The following is a 20661-nucleotide window of genomic DNA, read 5'->3' as shown; positions in this document are numbered from 1 at the left end:
TTGTTGACGGGACACATACACTCTATTTATATACTTCCACGTACGTATCTCACCCCACATAATGAGAGAGACGATACGGGTGGACCAGGGGAGCAAAGTGATTTAGGGGTGGGGGTAGCCTAGTGGTTAAAGCGTTTGGTGGTTACGCTGAAAGACCTGGGTTCTATTCTCCGCATGATGCATGGGTACAGTGCGCTAGTATCATTTACCTGACGTGATTTCGCTTGAATGTTACTGAAGCGGCGTAAAACCCACCCACTCACTCACTCACTCACTCACTCACTCACTCACTCACTCACTCACACTCACTCTCACTCACTCACTCACTCACTCACTCACTCACTCACTCACCCCGTACTGTTCACCTGGAAAAGTGAAAAGCTCTTCAGATGCATGGAGATAGGTGAAGTGACTCGTTGTCTCAACTAACAAACAAAACAATACAACAAAACGTTTTGTAAAAAATCGGAGAGAAGATATTCATGACCTGAATTTATCCAGAATTGCAGAAGACAAAGAGCCCTCCCGAGATCTGGTGTTAGTCGTGAATACAAACAGCCATTAAGTAGAGGAAGTTATTACTTGTCTAGATTAGTATACACTTCTGCTAAAGAAAAATGATTTCGGATTCACTCATACAAATGACGCATGTGGCGTATTGGTCTCGAGGAACACTTTCACTTCCCGGCACGCGTTGCGTGAAATGTATATCATTCCGCGGCTTGGTGGTAATATATGAACGGTTTTAAACACCTTGAAACCTTTTTGCGAGTTGTCATGTGTGTTGATTCCAATTGAAGTGGTAAACTTGTTCCGTTTGTAACACTTGTAAGTTAGAAACAGGATGACTGTGATTCAATCCTCACGGCGGACAGTTAATCCATGTTGACGTTATTTTTAAATGTCTCGTGAATAATAATAATGATGATAATAATAATATTAATAATAATAAAAATAATAATAATGATAATACATGCCACTGTTATACAAACAGAAAAATAATGAAGAGCGATACTAATATTTTTTGGAAGAAACATTTTTTTTCCAGAAAAAGTACAACTTTATGGCTCACAACGTCTGGTTTATTACATTAGCGACGTTTCAATGTTGTTTCTTACACCGTTATCAAGCTGGAGAGACGGTGTACGAATCTTCATCGACACGAGGGCGGTCGGGTAGCCTAGTGGTTAAAGCGTTTGCTCGTCACGCCGAAGACCCGGGTTCGATTCCCGACATGGGTACAATGTGGGAAGCCCATTTCTGGTGTCCCCCGCCGTGATATTGTTGTAATATTGCTAAAAGCGGCGTAAAACCATATTCAGTCAGTCACTCACTCACCGAAACGTCGCTGCATTAAAGTTGCATCTTTTCTTATTTACTCACAAAGTTCTAGAATGTGAGTTTTGTCATTGTTCGTGATGTAATGTTTATTCGTTTATTTGTTGTTTAACGGCGCACTCAGCAATATTCCAGCTATATGGTGGCTAAAAATGAAACAAACAAAAAATGATTATTCGATGATGACGTATTTCATACGGGTATCATAGTTGTGATTTTGGACCTTAAGTTCGAACTGTTTCGGCAACTATTTTAACCAAGTAATGTTTTGATAACGTTTGTAATGTTTGGTCAGATAAATTTTCAAACGTCTACTTTCTTTTGCCATTGTTTATATACACAAATATAATTCGTGAAATTGACATAGTGTCAAGCATGGGAGACATTAATACTATGCTTGACGAAACGAAATCTACATCATTGTCAATTTCATATCACGCACGAACGACACGTGTTTTGTGCGTGCACGTATGCCGCGCGATCACGTGACAATCGGTTAATGGTAAACAACTCATAAACCTACATAAACAATCAACCATCTCCATCCATGACTAATGGCTTAAGATAATGGCATGTTTCTTAAGAACAAGCATGTTTCTATCTCACCCTACGATCTGGGTGAACGAGTTTTCCACGTATAGAAGTTTCATGTCGTTAATGGTCGCGTTGGGCCAGGGGTCGTGATGTACCGTGCTGTGTGTCTGTTGTTTCATGTCGATTTTAGTCATTCTATCAGGGGTCGATCTTGAGGTGAATCGTGTTTTGTTTGTTGCCTAAAGACAAAACTTTTCTCGAACCGTCCGCTTTACTTTTATTTATTACAAATATACATCATGGCGTGACTAAAATAATTTTGAAAGTGGTGTTCAACAAATCACTATCTGAAATTCCGTTTGTCCGTCCTTAGTTCTAAGGACATCTTCAGTGTGCGACCTATAATTTGAAAACTACATCATAGATTCATTTCAAACTTGGGGAAAACTTCCAATACCAGAGGTGCAGCGCGAAGTTTGATTTCAATATATGGATTTTCGGGGAAAAATACAGCTATTTAACAAATCACTCTCTAACATTTTTACGGGGTTTTGTAAATAAGTGAATTTTACGCGACTGTCAGCAATATTTCAGCCATTTTCTACAATATCTTAAGAATGTTATTAGCCTTTACTAACCAGAAAGAATCCTTGAGATGAGAACAGTGAAGTACCACTGAAGACAGCCATGGAAGCACCTGTTCTGTGGAACACTATTCAGATCAGTAGCTACCCGTAGGGAAATCAAAGGAGAGTTAACAACTCCTCATTTTCCAGAGACATTCACATTTTAACTATCTTTCTTATTCCCATGACACAACATATATATGTTACAGCGCCACAGAGCATCAGTGGTTTGGAATTAGGCGCCATACAAATGCATCATCATCATCATCATCGTCGTCTTCATTAGTATTATTATTGTTGTTGTGGTCGTTGATCACACGGTGCCTCTGCCAGGGCAGCGGAAGGTCGGTAGTTAAAGATAGCTATTGAATGATGGACACCTATTTAACCAGGAATCGAGATAATAGTATAATACCCACCTGTGAACTGAACACTAAGAACCGTGCTGGTATTCATCCTGAACCAAAAGACGTTAAAAAGATGGTACTTCTTGTTACCCTGTCTGATGCTACGCATTAAGGCATAAACAAGGACTGGTCGGCTCAGAGTCAGTTCTATGTGTCTGGTGGGGTATCAAGGTGATATAGTTTCTCACTGGGCTAGCAATATAAAACCGGCATTAGCCCGGACGAGTACAAGCAGCCACAAGTGAAATAAAAGACCATGTGAATAATTATATAATAGAATAATATGACTATCATAAAAGAGCACATCATAATAAGCAGCGGTCTGACCCTCGTTGTGTAGAACCGTACCACGAAGTCTTAGCCTAGCTTTATAACATGGCAGCCACGTGTGTTTGGCATATTTGAGGAAACTCTCTCTCTCGCTCTCTCTCTCTCTCTCTCATATGTCCTAAATAGATCTCCTTGGAACAGTAACCATAAAATGCACATGTTCTTGTAATGTCGTTCAGATTGATTAAGATCTTCTTCATCGCTTTCCATTAATAATGAAATTACCGTCGGTGATGCAATGGCAAGCTTGAAGCTAATATCATTCTCTTCCTTGTTTAATCGAGGAGTATCCTTTGGAGTTTATTCACGAAAATGTAATTGTGTAGTTAAACGTAAGAAATCCTGTTTGCTGTAATCGAATTTTTCAACATTTAACGTTATAGACAAATCAGCCTTCTTCGAAAATTTCTTTTACTATCTGATCAAGCAATCGGACCAGTTTAGATGTATGTAAACAAAAGACAACCTGCAAGAATAATTGTATTTTCTTGATAACATTAATCAATTAAGGGGGTTATTTCACCATGTAATTCCAATGTTGCTTCTTCCATTATTCAATGGAGTTCTGCACCTAAAAACACCCAGTGATCACAGATACAGATGTACAATATCTGGCAGATGTTAAATATGACGTCCTAATTTTATAAAAACTATAAGAAACTCAATAGCATGTTCACTTTCAATTTACATGTATTGGTGTCAAAAATCGTGCATCCTATTTGGACATGTTTCGTTCAACACCGTAGAAATTTGAGCGTTTTCAGTCTGAAGCAAAACCTCCCAAATTTGGCTTTGGCATTTCTAGATTTCTTCAGTTTGAAAATGAACGGATTCTCTGGGCTCCTTTCGATTATTTATCAAAAGACAATTAAAACAAAATATATCTTGAAATATTTTCATTGATGTAAGTCAAGGCGTTCGTGTGCGCATGTTTTTCTGATATTTTGGTGTCTATGGTTCATCGAACTATAGATTTTTTTGTACATTCATTCTTGCTTTATGTACGCGTATTGACACATTATATAACACATCAGACTCCCATTAAACCATGATGTCTGTATTCGATATTCTCATCAATTTTCCAGACAGTATCTTCCGGTCCCGGCCAGTTCCCCATTTCCCAAGATTCCTCATCACAAATGTCAACGTCACAACCCTGATTTTGAATCGATACCAGCGCCATGCAGCGGCAAAACCGCACCTGTAACAAAAAATACAGGTGATATTAACAGGTGAGTTGTCTAAGCGTAGTAACGAAAATGTAAATGGTGATGTAAATTGTTGACACTCTGGTTAACACGCAAATGATGTCGTAATTGAGTTGTAAATTGCTGTCATCGCGAGCGTCGTCACGTCAGTTACGTGTAGTTACCCGGTGAAATGGACAAGGCGGTTTGATTGATACCTGATATTGATTGCTGCGGCTATATACGGGCGTAGTAAAGGAAGTAGGCTGACCACAAGAGATACGGCCCACACCAGCAGGACATTCGGACAGATCAATACATATGTTGTAAATAATAATATGAGTTCGTTATTGACAATAAAAACAGCGATGTATATTACATGGAAGTCTCAAGTATGAAATCGACACCTGTTTGACTAATATTGTGTGTAACTGGTTGTCACATGTTAAGCTACATGGCTTGCATTTAACACCTCCATAGAATTATTAAGTTGTTTTGTTTTATTTTTAATCTGGTGTATATATGTATCTAAACTAAAAATATTGCGTTCAGGTTATTCAACAGGTTAGTTTATTATGGTTTTTTTGCGAACAAATGAACACGGCAGAACTATAGGGCAATGTGTCATAGGTTCACGATAGCTTAACTTGACAGTCAGAACATGAGGGTCGTGAAACCGGTCAACAGTGCAGCCCTGGGGTGATCATAATAGACACATCATGCGATAAAATTAACACCTCTCATCAAATGTCAATTACCAGGCTACCAAGTTGAAATCAACAAACGGCGTCAGAAATGTTTTGGAAGAGATTACAATCGATGTAGTTTAATATTTATTTAAGATAAACAGCATAACGTCCTATGTCGGTCACCGAGTAAGATTCCCTGGGAGAGTACAGTCGTGAAACTCCGTATATAAATGTTTATTTCAGATCCACTGAAATTAACCAGCGAAATGGTCATCTGTCTCTAGAGACGCCTATCTCCATGATCGCATATGTCTGACCCGCCAAATAAGGGATGTGTCAGTTTCGTCTTGAATATATTCATCCTAGTGGACCCATGGGGTGGAAATGCCGTGAAATCCATCAGCACATACACAGTTCTGGAAAGTATGTAGCCCGCTGTAAGCACCTACAGCCATTTATCATTGGGAATATCAACACCATAGAAACACACTTTTGCATGAAGGGCTAGACAGTGGATAAGGAAGGGATTTCTTACTGCAACTCAGCTAAACGAATCTTTAATGTTGCCGCCACAGGATATAAGTACATTGCTAGGAATGTAGCGATTCATTGAAAATCGATGAATCGCGATACTTTGTGATTATCGTATAATTTCTTAATGTGACGTATTTTCCATTGGACCAGAAATCGGTCACATGAACGCGAAACTGAAGTTCAAAAGCGTATGAACCGCACATTTTGGCAAGACTGTATTCTTGAAATGACGTGACCACTGACGAACCGCTTCCACATTCTTGGGCAAACCCTGTGAATTCCTTAGCACTAATAAATACAGAAGCGTTGTTTCTGATCATTTAGACCCACAAATACCCGCATTAGCATACCCTCAATGTGAAACGTAAGAGAGTGTGACTGCATGACCGTGTACACGTACCCTCGCTACGACTCATCCCAGTGAACGACACGAAGAAATGCACATCCAAACTATCGACTCGATCCTTGCCTAGACTGACAGTGACACTCTACAGCAATCTATGACTTTACCTCAGAATCTGTTTGACGCGCCTTTATAATCACCTTTCAATGATTTGCCAATTGGTCAATGATGACTTACATTAGCAATCGTCACATGTGACAGGTTCATTAACAACTTCGGAAATCTCTCCCGTCGCGATTATCGTCTCGGCCATTTTGACGTCCTGCACTCGATGTAAATGTATTACGACGCGCCGTAACATTGACTGACACTTAAGTGGTTATAACCGACCGCCGTTCATACAATTTGACCCTCGCTCTGTGAAGGTTCATACTTTAGATGTACTGACACAACTGAATGTCATTTCTTAATTCAAATTCATACATGTAGAAGTGATAGGGAATGTTTTATGGTGTGAAAATGAATGGTAAAATCCTGTCAGTTTTTGTACATTATTGATACATTTGCCTCGAGTTTATTAAATATGTTTAACTGGGTCTCTAACTAGCCTGGATAAGAGCTCCTTCCGATAACAAGTTTCCGTGAAGCGTATCAAGAGAGTTTCATTTAGATAAGTACAGAATCTCTACTGGTTTTCCGATAGCGAACTGTTGTTCCTTGAAACAATGACGTCAAACGTTTGTACTGCTGACGCTATGTCGATAAGACATTTTGGAAACAACTTACGTTTTCGTGTCAAGGGTTAAAAACATTTAAAACTTAATGAGATAATGTTTTAGTTGAAAGCTTATAACTATTGTCTTCTGAAAACTCCACCCATTGTAATTCCTAGGTAAAGTAAGCCCCCCCCCCCCCCCCCCCCCCCCCCCCCCCCCCCCCCCACACACACACACACACACAATCCTTATTGTATTCGTCTCTGAAATGAAAATATTTGACCAAAACGGTTGTTATATTATCTTAATAAGATGTACTAAAGAGAAACTGCAGTAATCGAGAGTTGTCGACTTTTACAGACTTGCATGGGCGGTAGTGGATATGTTTTGTTTCAGGGTCTGTATGACATGTGTGTCAATGTGCCTCTGTATGATCTGGCTGAATGTGGGTCAATGTGCATCAACTGGGCAGGTCGTTGCTCATGCTGTCAGTCAGTTGCCTGGTCAAATCTCGATTGTAACAGGCCTCTGTGAAATAGCTTGTACATGTCTTGATGCGGCATATAATACATTCACTCTTTATTCTGTACAAACAATAATTTACAATATGTTTTTTCTTTTCAGTTTTTTTCTCAATACTTTGTCAATATATCCCAAGATAGTTCCTTGAATTCAACTAAAAGGACACTAAATGTGTTTAAAATGTAATACTCGGCCTCGTGTAAATTTGATGTCGAGAGTGTCAACTCTTATTTTTATCACTTCGCATCCTGGAAGCGTAATTTCAAGTCTCTTGGTTCTCGTGATTGATTGTAAACACTAATCACACTCTAATCTAATAATCCGTAATCCCCAGCTTCTGGTGACTGATGCTGTGTATGGGAGATACTGACAGGTGATGAGGGGAGGCACTCTGCGGGGGGAAACGTGTTCCTGGATGAATCTCAGAGGCGCCTCCTGTAACGTCCTACGTAGCTTACACACAATCGCAGGCTTGTCTCATAGTCAAGGAAGTCGGTGCTTCATTAAAAATGGATATGTGGAGGTCTTATATCAGCATTACCATGACTAAACATGGTCTTTTTCAGATGTTCTATGTTCAAATCTGTTGGGTAGGTGAACGAGTGCGCTTTTACCAATATCCTTGCTATTCGACGGGCGATAACACCATGAATTCGCTTTACATATTGTTCCTGTGTTGCCTGGTTCTTCCAACACCTTTATCACGAGGATGTGGGACCATTAACCTGCTCTTGTGCATTACTGCACTGTCGGGGCACTTTCAGCTGTAACCCATCCTAAGAACGGACATATCTTAGTTTGGTTTGTGAGTGTATTCTACATCCCGTTATAATATAGCACGTGGAATATGGCTTGCCTTTGTTTATATACGACCAACTGTGCAATATTTTTGTTGTCTACGTTTTAAATTCGTTGGTCAGGGGATTGGAGATGAAAACGGAGCCTATTTCTTTTCTCCTTAAGGCTTGTAATCTCTTCAACGATTCTGCCGGCGGGTCTTCCCAGACACACTAATTATTGTAAGTGCTGTGCAGATGACATCCACGAGTCCCCATGTCCTTACAGACACGGATGTGCAGGATTTCTCACATACCGCCGCCCCCAGATACACCGATTTGCTATCAGCTCTTGCAACAATCGTCCTGCGTTAATTCAGTTTTCACTGTCAATCCGCTGTGTCTGTCTGCTTCTTTGGTTAGAATTGGTTATTTTTGTGTGTTCCGGATGCGATGTAAGGATTACCAAATTCGGTTGAAACTAAAAGTGTTGGCTTGGTGTTTGAGAAGATTAAATGAATAAAAATGGGATAAAAATAATCAAATAATGTTAAAGCCAAATAGTTCATTAAGTACATTGCTGTTTCTCTTTCTTTAGACAACATTGTTTGCGCAGTGAAATTACGCCTGTTTGGTTAAATGGAAAGGTTCGATCAACTGTCTGCCGTTAGGGTTCACCAAAAATACATGACACGCATTTGGAAATATAATATATTTAGCACTAGCTTATAAACATATATGATAAATCTGACCCAACGATATTGTTTACTTTCCTGCACTAGTTTTGACTAATTATTATCATTGTTGACCACCGTGAGTAATATAATGTTTGAAAGCAGTCTATCACATGATTTCGGCCTACAACCATTGCATCAATATCATTAACCTTTAGTAAAATCACATAGTTCGTATTCATTATTTGTGTATGTGACCCTTGAAGTCTCGGGGAAGAATAGGTCTTCAGCAACCCATGCTTGCCGTAAAAGGCGACTATTCTTGTCGTAAAAGCGACTAACGGGATCTGGTGGTCAGACTCGCTTACTTGGTTGATGCATGTCATCGTATCCCAACTGCGTGGATCGATGCTTACGATGTCAATCACTGGATTGTCATGTCCAGACTCGATTGTTTACAGACCGCCGTCATAGAACTGGAATAGTGCTGGGTCCGGCGTTAAACAACAAATAAAAACAAAACATTTGTGGAAGTTAAATAAATAAAAATAGCGAAATAGATTCTATTATATAATCTGCAAGAATATGGTACATTAATTAACATTAATTAACCAATGCGAGGCATATGTAGAAAAGGCTTGATCATTATTTTTGTACTTCATAATTCAATCAAATACGGTCACCAGACGTGTGGCAGTCCGAGCAGACGACACGCGTGCTTGGGGTAGACAAAACAAGCAGACGACATGTGAGCGTTGACGGTCACTGTCGTCTGTCACTGTCGTCTGTTACCTGAAACGTCTGTGTCAGTCAATGAATTGTATACAACAGTTACGTCGCAGCAATCAAGCAACCTCCCCTCCGCTAATCACCTACTGTTCACACCGCACCATAGGTCGACGCCTTCATCCAATTAACATCGGAAAGCAAGTGACCGTAAAGAGACAAGCTCGCGGTCAGTGGTAACTGAAGCATTTAACACCTCTGGTCAGGCAACCAGTCATCTGTGACGCCATTGTGTAACAACTGGCCATACGAGAGGTCATTACATATTCCAACGAATTACCTACGCCACCACTAGGCCAGGCAGGCATAGTGTTAACTGCAGTCACTCAGGCCTGTTGTGATAAAGCCGTTTGAGAACTTACAATCTGCGATGTTGTTTTTTAAAACGAGGTGAGTAAAGGACAGTTTATACAAAACTTACATTCCTCAGATAGCTGGTCTGGAGTTTGTCACCTTTGTTAAAGTCACAGCGGAACTGATTACAATGCTACAGTCAGGTGTCGCTCATTGTTCGACGTTGATGTTTAGACCTTTTGGAGCAACGTGAGTGGAGAATGTTTTGAAACACTTCCGATTTCAGAAATGCACAATCCTATTTTCATTTCAGCATGTGTTGTATAGTTAGTATGCGATGAAATGTCTTTTTATTCCCTGTTTAGAAACATTTCTGAAAGTATTTTCGTCCACAATAATGCGATTGAGATGAGATTGTCATCGGATCTCGTGACATGTATATATTCTAATGAAGATGTGTAGACTTAATCTGTAGCTTTATAAATCTTCACGTCACCATTTGCGGTTACGAGCAGATCACAGGTAAGAGAACAGGAGCCGTCGTGACGCTATAACTGATGTGCCCATGTTGAGCAGATAATTTAGATATATTAGGACACGTCCTTTGCACACAGATGATTACGAATAACATATAGGGCTCGAAGTTTTTGAAAAATGAGTATTGTATTAGCGCCTCATCAGAACGTCATACAATATTTCCTCAGTCATGTCGTTACCTTCACAGTATGTTTGAAGATTATCATTACGACTATAACGATTGTCGTAAAAGGAGATGATTATTATGATAGTGTATAAGGTAAAAGCGATGACGACAGCGGACATTACGATGACGTCTGTGACAAGATTATTATAGTTATCTATTATAATGGAACTGGTTTATCATAGGTGGACGATGTCAGTAATGATAACCGATCTTCAACCCATAACATTTGCATCCCTGTCGTCGTCATTGGGTATTTTCAGTAAGTGACAATGTGATTGAAATTGAAAGTGATATTTGTTGTGACTTCCAACTTTGGTAATGTTTGTTATACTGACTTTGGCAATGATAATACTTGTGATGACGATGTATGTTATGACAATACTTGTGTCGTGATTATACTAATCTTTCCAGTACCAAGGCTTGTGATAGTGGCACTATTTTTTGTGATAACGATGATGACGGTTATTGTTGTGATGATGACCGTCATGATTATAATCACAGTCGAACACGCACCTCACATACTGTGGTGCTTATGTCACTGGCATTTAGACGACAATATAAAGTCAAATATATTTTATTGTTATAATAATTGTTATAAATGGTGCTGAAAGAATACTAGTCACATTCACATGTCGTACCCATCACCTTAGCTCTCCCAGCAGATAAACCAACTGCTGTCACAACAGCTTCAACAAATGCCAGATATCGATTTGGTTTTGCAAGTGTTGGTCAGCTATTGATATGGCAGTGTAGGTTAAATTGGTCCCACATGGTGAACAAACTTATATTTACTCACCGCGAATGTACACTAAGTTGCTATTTACCCTACATAGAAAATGGTTTCTTTACATTAGCATGTAGGTAGTATCGATTTCTAGGCGGAATGTAGAAGTAATATTTGTTCTACCAGATCTTGGTTGATCAGTATATCATATATATTGTCGCTAATTCCTACCTTGATTAACTCGTGGTTATGTTAATGGGCTATATATTATTAACTAGTTGAATATATTGCAGAATTATTTGGAATGTCACTGGATAAGCAGTGAATCTGTCTGACTGAACACTATCCAACACAACTACAGTGTATGTGTAGAGTACATTGTATCAAATCAAGCTGAGCAGTAGGTCTATACCAAAATATCAAACAGTAAAGATAGCAGGCCGTGTGGATGGGCTATTTCAGTTCCTATGCTCACTATCCCCGTTGAGATTAATATGATATTTATGATGCAGATAAGAACTGATAATTCACAGCCTCTTGGGAACAGTTTATCTCCACATTTGTTGCAAAGAACCCGGAAGTACATCAAAATATGACAGAAGGTAGCGTGACCACAGACCGCTGAAATGTGCACTTTCGTTTCCCGTGAACAGAAACAATGCACCAGATGCATGAACTATTATCCCGCGTGGCTATACAAATGTCGGCTTTAAATTAAGGACAGGACATCCGGCTAACATTTCATAGATTTTTGTTATCAGTTAATCATTCTCCAGTTCAGGTGGACGCTTAGTAAAAGTACGCAGTGAGGGAAGGCAGAAGTGCGTTACTATTCAGGAAAGTGAATAGCTACCTCTTCCCGCTTGCAAGTGAAATTAATGTCAGTGTGAGTGAAATATATTTTCTTAACGTGGTATTTGCGCCATCGTTGATGGATAGCTATGTGCGGTATTCCACATAAAGCCGGCCAGGTAATAACATCTCACCTGCAATTACATTGTAGATGACTCATAATTTGTCCACGTCAAATGTCAGGTACATTGCATGACATTTGTGGCCATTAGGTTTCGGGAATTCGATGAATAATGAGAGTATGAGGTGACTAATAAAGTGAAAAACTCCCGAACCTACAAGAAGCGCATCACATTATAAATGAAAAGTTGATAGCATGTCATCGTTTCCCTATTGCGTGGATCGATGCTCATGACGTCAGTCATTGGATTGTCTGGTCCAGACTCGATTATTTACACTTCCACCATAGTGCTGAGGGCAGCGTGAAACAACATAGAAAATAAATGACAAAACGACAACATAATATTTTGAAAAATGGAAAATAATGCATAGCTAAGCAGTACTGACTTAAAAAGATGTATTGTTTTGAAAAATATCCTATTTGTTTAGAAATAGATTAATATGGTCGTATTAACAGACATGTAACAGCATGTGAATCAATCGGCATCAATCATTTTGAGTATGTTTATCAATAATCTAGTCATGATGTATCGCATGCAATATTAAATCTCCTCATCTTGCTTTAGACAGTTTATAGACATGTACGCAAAAAGGCAAAAGTTAATTATTGCCAAGACTGCAGTGCTCCCATCTCCTAAAATAACCCAAGCTTGGCACATTATCTACACTGGAAAGGTGAGAGATGCGGGGAGAATGTGCGCGTGGTCTGTGCAGTAGCCGGCTGTACGGGGGACAGACAGGAGGGACTCAGAACGCTGGATAGGATTAACTGGATTAACCTGGGATTAATGGTTTTCGAGACAGGATTATTATAAGACCTCTCGTGTGATCTGGATATTTCGCAGTCCGACGAAACAGTGGCTTATATCTATGCGTAGAAGGAAGAGATGTATGCTGCGCGAAAAGAGTTGATTGGAATGTGAATATTTCCTCAATACACAAAAAGGAAACGTGGCATACGTGTGTTAAACACTGGACTGGTTTAGCGTCAAGATGACGACGTTATTTTCTTCCCTTTTCGACTCTGACTGGGACCTCTCTTCTTTACTTTCCAGTATGTACATCGCCAATCGAACGTTATCAGCACTGGATACGGACGATTTCGGCTCGTTTTCAAGCCTGGACAACCTGACCCCCCCTCGAGCCAGACCCCTCACCCCCGTCGACATGTGTCAGGGGTACACAGTCCCTATCGTGTACAAGGACGAAACATGGGAGGAGATAGAGCGAAAGAAGAGGGCTGCCAATGCGTGTGGGAGCAACTCCACACTAAGTAGCGAGCTTCCATGGAAAGAGAGAAAAAATAGGATAGACAATGCGTTGTCATGGTTACGGACGGAACTGGTAAGTACATCAGTGTGCTAGGCACGCATATGCAACTCACTAAATGCTCCATTGCATCACTGCCCATATGACTAATTCACGTTATATTTTCCACATGTTGTCCATCTGTGTTTACATAATGACACAGATAATACACTTGTATTTATATACAACGGACTCTAACGCAATGTGTATTTATTAGTTTTCAATTTATGAGTATTATGGTGTGGTATCTCACATCTAAATCATGTAACCGTAAATTCCCAAATATGAATGTGAAACAAATATAACATGATTCATACAGAAACATATCCCCCCCAAAATACGTTGAAGGTGAACATTTTATTTGTCATTCTTCTTTAAATGCCGCTAGGGACATTGTATTTATAGAAACATATACCACAAGGTTAAATACCCATGAAGACTTATCGACCAACTTTCTAACACCGTGTGACATTCCACACGATCTCAGACCTGGTCACTGATATAGTCATGTGTAATGTGTTTAGATCATTGACGTATACTTGCGATCAGGTATTAAATCTGTAGTATTTATAGCCCCACTTTCATTTCGTTATGAAAAAAAACGTTGAATCAATACAATCAGTTAATATCCATATGGAAAAATAATCAAAAGGTTACGGCGCGTACAGTCATTAACTCTGAATGGATCTAGCTGTGTGGAGTTGTCAAGTCGACGTTAAATGCACCCCAAATTAACATAAGTCAAGTTTAATGGAACGTGATAGAAGGAAAGACACTCGTATACAGCTGCTAAATACAGCGCCTCACCACGTTAACGTGGTCGAAACACTAGCCACAACCGGTGCTTGTGCCTCACACCCACCGAAGCTTTCGCTAATCTAAAGTTACGTACGTCGTGCTGTTTTCTTATCTCTACGAGTAGCGTTTGTTTCTTGTGACCATCGAAGTGAACCCAACGCGCTCTGTTCACATACACTAGACGTGCTTACTTTCAATATCACTCCATAATCGTTATACTGTGTATGATGAGATGAATAGCATCTTTCTGCGGCTTATGAAGTTGTACTTGTTTGTTAATGGCCATGGACAAAGGCTGTGATTATAATATGTCTGTATGTTTGTTAGAGAATCAAATATTGATGAGATGTCTTACATCGAGATTGAAAATTTATCGATTGTTCACCTTCACCAACACGCACTTTACATTCATGATGTTTCAACCTTACATTTGATTACGTTTTCTTTACATTTGTAAATAAACTCAAGTATAGCGTGATTAGTGATCACACGAACCTTGCATATATGTACTAGATGATAACGAAATAAATCAAGATGTGTTTTAGGAGAAGTAAAAAACACACTTTATAAGAGGGACTTATCTAAGTGTATCTAAAGTCTTAATATTATTTTCAATAACTGATGATTTCGATTCATTAAACGGTATGTAACCTTTTACGGATTGGCTTGTTTCCAACTCGATATCACTTGGACAAACACTTGAATAACTATTTCACAGTATACCGGACGATTATAGCCCATACATTTCGTTAAATTCAGCTTTCCGAGATTGAATAAAAACTGCATCCTTATCGGAATTAGGAAACATGAATCAGCTATTCCAAAAATCCCCCGAAACCCCAGAACCTATATCCTTGTTCCGAGGGTATCATTTTTCAAATTATTCTCCTTTCAGTCGCGGAACCCCCCAGTGGTATTTACCAGTCACCTTTATACCATAATTGTCCACCTACCTCAAATCACACCCCTACCCAAACACGACCATTGTTAACTAACGTTGAGGTGACTGGATATCTTTGCTTACCTTGCTGTACAGCGAGACTGTTTAAACTTTGGCAGTAAATATTCCTGGAATGTTCTCAATGAGAGCACGGAACCAGTATCTTATCTGGTTAGAGTGTAAATTGTTATCAAAACCAGATGTATGTTTGATTTATCGAAACGTGTAAAGGCGTATGTTGAATTATACTTTTGCTTAGATATATTTGCTTACAGAGCCAGTTCTTAACACGGGTAGACATGTTTGTTCATCGTGACAAACGGATTTTGTTATGAGAAAATAGTAACTAAATGGTCATTTATGGCAAATGAAAGACGATGTTGTGTGTTGGTTCTAGACAAGTATACATCAATGTTTAATAGAGACACAAAGATTCCCAAATCGAATTCACATTACAAGATTTAAGTAACACTCCAAAGGTGAATTACTTTATCAAGCTACGTGTTAAAATACCTCTGATATCGTGAACAGTTGAAAGGATACACTTTGTGTGAACGTTTGGTCGGACCACTATATCTGGTTAAGCTACCAAGCTATAATTCGAATGATCAGCTCCAGCTGTGCTATAGACTATATACATTTCACCCGCGAGGATCCGGGGTAGAATAGGTCTTCAACAACCCATGTTTGCCGTAAAAGGCGACTATGCTTGTCGTAAGACGCGACTAACGGGATCGGGTGGTCAGGCTCGCTGTTGATGCTTGTCATCGATCCCAATGGAGCACCCGTGGATTGGTGCTCATGATATCAATTACTAGATTGTCCATATACCGCCGTCATATAGCTTTAATATTGCCGAGTGCGGCGTTAAACAACAAACAAACAAACTTGATTATTTACCCATTATTGTCATTATACATTCAATCAACACTAATCATGAAACCATTATTCGGATACGTGCCCTCATATTTACATATTTGGTACAAACTAGACGATGAGGCCCGATGTCAAAAACTGATACGCAAATAGCTATACCACATTAGACTTCATGTCTTGGACTCCCAAAGACATGTTATTCAATAGACGACCTTGATCGTTCAACTTCAAGTCGGCTGCGTGGGCCTTTTCGTCTCGATGGGGATGGGGAGGATGAACTCACAAGTGTACGTGACAAAACCGTGTGTCAGATGATTGCGAGCTCAACGGGGAACCCTTTATCAGGTTCTAATCCGAGATTTGGTTACGTTACACCAGGAAGTATTTTCACCTGTTTGCTACACACGGACTAATGTTAAATTATATAGACGTGACGAAAACACGTTTGATTCAAAATAGTGTATTCTGTTTAGGGAAATAATACATCGTACATCAGTTAAAAAGATTTTCGGTTTCAAAATGTGAATAAATATTTGTCAAATCGCATTCTTGGATGCAAAGAGGATGCAATGTCATTTGTAAATATGAAATAATTATGGGAGGATTATACAGATATTAGTGCGAGGATATTTAGATCTAATCCTAGGAAATTACAAGCGCTCTTATCCGGGATAATGTCAGTTGAAATGTCAAATTAGTGCAACACAGGGATGGCGAATGTAAGAGTAGTGTTTTAACACTATTTTCATTATCCAACTGAGCAATAGTGGTATATTGTTCATATGCTGATATACTGCCGTGTCATCATTAAATGTTATCGATAGAAATTCAAATGTAACATTAAATTAAATTAAATTCTTCCGACCCCCTTTACCAGCGATCTTACATTAGCAGGATAGACTGAGCCAATACGAATTGTGTGGTTTCATAAGTGTCTGAATTGCAACATTGCTATGCAGAACTTTAATTGCTTCAGGCATGAAACCCTATAATCTCAATCCGGCCGAACGTGTTTTGAATGAGATAACACATGCTTCTGTTGTACTTCAAGATAACCGAAGGGACAAACAAAGCAACACTGTTTATTGTTTCAACACAGTTCTCTGACATATGTTTTAGAAGTGGCGGTTGTAATGGTGGTGCACGCTCAACGGGCCTTTGTCGAGAAGCGTTGTTAGTGCTACAACCATCGTAAGACTGTTGGAGAGGTATGGTAGTCGTAATGCTACAACCATCGTAAGACTGTGGAAGAGGTATGGTAGTCGTAATGCTACGACCATCGTAAGACTGTTGGAGAGGTATGGTAGTCGTAATGCTAGAGTCTCTCCACGGGTCCAGCAATTTTATTTTTACTTTCTGATTTACGAAATAAAAGGAAACATATGATAATCTGAAATAATTATTCGTTTCTAATTGTTCGTACGTAGGTTACCAAGCTGTGGAAGCTTAACAAAATATACCGAATATTAATCATTGATATATAAATATATACTCATTGTTATTGCCATAGCAAGTTATTCCTAGTAAACACCTATTCCGACTAAGTTGCATGTTGTATCTCCACACTCATAAAGGTTACCGCCTCGATCTACAAGTCCCCATTAGATTAGAAATAACAGGTCATATTGAATGTCAGGCTGACATTACCGGACCCATCAAGGGCGTATCCGGGTTCTAAGTTTCCAGAAAACATACTCTTGTAGAAATACGCATTTATTTCACGTAAAAAATAAATGTAAGATCGGCCACATCCACGGGGAATATTCATCTAGAGTACAATGAAAATTGTCTTTTAGATATTTTATTGTCATATCGATTCATAACTCAAACCGTTGCCAAGTGACTTGCAATTTCCTGTTTACAGTGAGAAACAAAAGTTAATCGTAGCATGACGTTGAGCGCAATACAGCAAGTTTTCCTGGGATGTTTCTAGTTATCACTCACTCACTCACTCTAGTTATCAATATATAGAAAATGTCGCTGTAAAATGTATTTTACAAGAAACAAAAGTGTTAAGGGTTAATTTCTTAGATTATTTGGTATTTTTGTTCCCCCGGCAACCTTGAACGAATCCGACACTGTCCTATTTGTCTATGCTGTCCAAACCTGTTCCGCTGGCCCGTCGCTTTAATCATTGTGTTTATTGCTTTACAGCGTAACGTTGTATCATACAAACTCTCGGAATTCAGCATGTATGTGTTGTAAATCTCACTCGAATGGCTGGGGCACATGACGGCCGAGTGCTCAAGTAGGTGAACCCGACGCTCTGAAGTAGTGTATAAGGATGTTTTAACGCCTTTACTTAAGACACAATAGGGAGTGATAACCACCAACTGGGTTTATATGATGGAATGTGTTATACATAGAGTTCATAGTCTGTACAAATATGATATGTGTGACGAGGGTGGGCTTCGGTTGTATTGGGGTGGGTGAGTGTATGGGAGGGCATTGTGTGTTGTGTGTGTGGGAGGGGGTAGTTGCCGTGTACATAGAGGAAGGACACAGTTCACAGACATCAGTAGTTAGAATAGTCACATTTGATTCAAAGGCTTGCCGTGGAATCAAATAAAATCTGTACGCTAGATTGGGTGAATAAAGCACAATATCATGTCTTGTAGAATTTGTTATCTTTCAGCAAACATGGATAAACTTAGATCGCGCTATATAATCATAGGCATCAAAACTATTCCGATTCGTTGACCTTTCGTTGAGTACTTGACCGAAGCTACAAGATATTTGAAAGGCAGTTAATGCACGAAGGTGGGCATCTGTGTACATGTTTATAAGATCGACTTGACCAGTGGTCACCGTGTTCACTACGAATACTTCCGCCCTACTACAGCATGTTTACCTTCCTTCAGTTTATGACCTATTGACGCCCGCAACTCGTGACCCCATCTGGAGGGGTCAGAACAATATAATTGATCACGTTGCGAACAACGCAAGCATGTCAACAATTTTACAATAGTCATTGATCTTACTTCAGATAGCTTACATGAAATAATAATACCGGATCTTACTTTTCTCGAAGACTTATTTTCATCTCAGACTTAACCACCGATTCTTATCTATTTCGTATTTTGAATGATGGCTATGATTCTCTCCTCTCATGCCCGGCAGCTTTATTAAAAGACATAAAACTTCATTAAACCAGAGTTGCATGCGTAACTTAATAGTCGATTCAAAATTTATTACACGATGGGAATGATCTGATTTGGCGTTTCTTCCATCTCCACTGAGAAGATTAATCGTCCAGATTCCCTCTGAAAAGTTTTCCGATTACGAACTGTTAACGGCCGAGAAACACATAACCGATTATTTCTGGTTCGTCTAATAGGACATGGTATCTCTTTTGTTGATGCAAAGCAGTATCTAATTCAAACTCCAAAGTAATTACTGTTCATCTAACCAAGGAGATGTGGGAGTATTTTCGATTTCCTTGCAACATTAAGTCTCCGATTCCGTTACGGAGCAAAGCATGGCCTCCACCAGAGTAGTATTCACTTTCAACATCTGACAGATTTGAAGGAACACAGCCGTGAAATGGGTGCAATGGAATACTATCTACCGGTATGTACACTCGGAAAGAAACAAGGTGACCTTGTACCTTACGGAAATAGGCGAACGTTTCTGAATGCAGAACATTTAGCAGGCACTGAGCTTTGAGACTATATAAAATAGCATGCCTCGAATATATGTCAAGTAATATGTGCCTCCGTGGTAGTTATGTTAAACATCCTTTGTAGGAAAGTATCCGGCCAACACAATCCTTCCATCTGATGACATCATTTTGTCCTTGACAAAGATCAATAATCATTTTTTTTTTCTCGCAGGTATTAATCATTATCAGTTGTAATGCCGAGAAATGTTCCCTAGCCTCACTTGTGTTATACAGTAGTATGGTTAATAGCACTTCATTTCTCAATAGTTCTTCCATGTGGGACGCTGTACTCTGTAAATGTATTGATCAACAACCCTTCTGTTGGCTCGTATAGTCTACATGTTGTTGCCTTTTATGTGTAACATTGAAACATACATGACCTTAGTGTACACAACAGACCACTATATTGTCTACACCAGATGTTTAATAATCAGTTAAATCCCTTGGAATGTATTCTGTGTTTAGTAATTTTAAGTCCACTGTTTAACATCACTCTTGTATTCCGATTACATTATATTGATACATTACAATTACAAAGAAAGTGTATAGGTTGTGTTCATCTAATTTTGACGCAAGGCACACGAAGTCAACCATAACTGCTTATATTTTAAACAATTGACATATGGTTGTCGTTTTATTACTGTTCAAATTCCATTTATGAGCTGGGCTGGTACCAATGAGAAAGATTCAGAAATTGCAACTGTGAAACATGACAAAGTTTCATTTAACAGTACCAGCTTTCATGACATTACAGAAATTACCACAGTTCTACCAACTTTGGAAAGCAGGACATTTCTTGGCACTGAATGGCTTTCTAGTTGGGTTGGATGGCAGTACTCCGTGGCCATTAACACGTATTCGCCCTTGAAAAACTATTATTGTGCAATATAAAACGAATTAACTCATAACAAAGGATACACCTT

At 39.2% G+C, this 20661-nt stretch overlaps 1 protein-coding gene across 3 annotated transcripts in view; it reads left to right on the top strand.

Annotated features, from left to right (window-relative positions):
* The window catches only part of LOC124139504, a 46946-nt gene that overhangs the window by 8377 nt on the left and 17908 nt on the right, over positions 1-20661 (top strand). Inside the window, exons 2-3 of one of the 3 annotated variants that reach the window (XM_046506622.2) lie at positions 4321-4467; positions 13211-13499. In XM_046506622.2, the coding sequence (XP_046362578.2) occupies positions 13212-13499 (288 nt within the window). In that variant the 5' untranslated portion in view covers positions 4321-4467; position 13211. Of the gene's footprint in view, positions 1-4320; positions 4468-9757; positions 9853-12839; positions 13500-20661 lie in introns of those variants that run through there. The other 2 variants (XM_046506620.2, XM_046506619.2) reach the window with 2 other exon arrangements.

The sequence above is a fragment of the Haliotis rufescens genome, unplaced genomic scaffold (assembly GCF_023055435.1).
Source record: "Haliotis rufescens isolate VD_foot unplaced genomic scaffold, xgHalRufe1.0.p SCAF_1, whole genome shotgun sequence".
NCBI lineage: Eukaryota > Metazoa > Mollusca > Gastropoda > Lepetellida > Haliotidae > Haliotis > Haliotis rufescens.
This window is presented reverse-complemented; position numbering and strand designations above follow the sequence as displayed.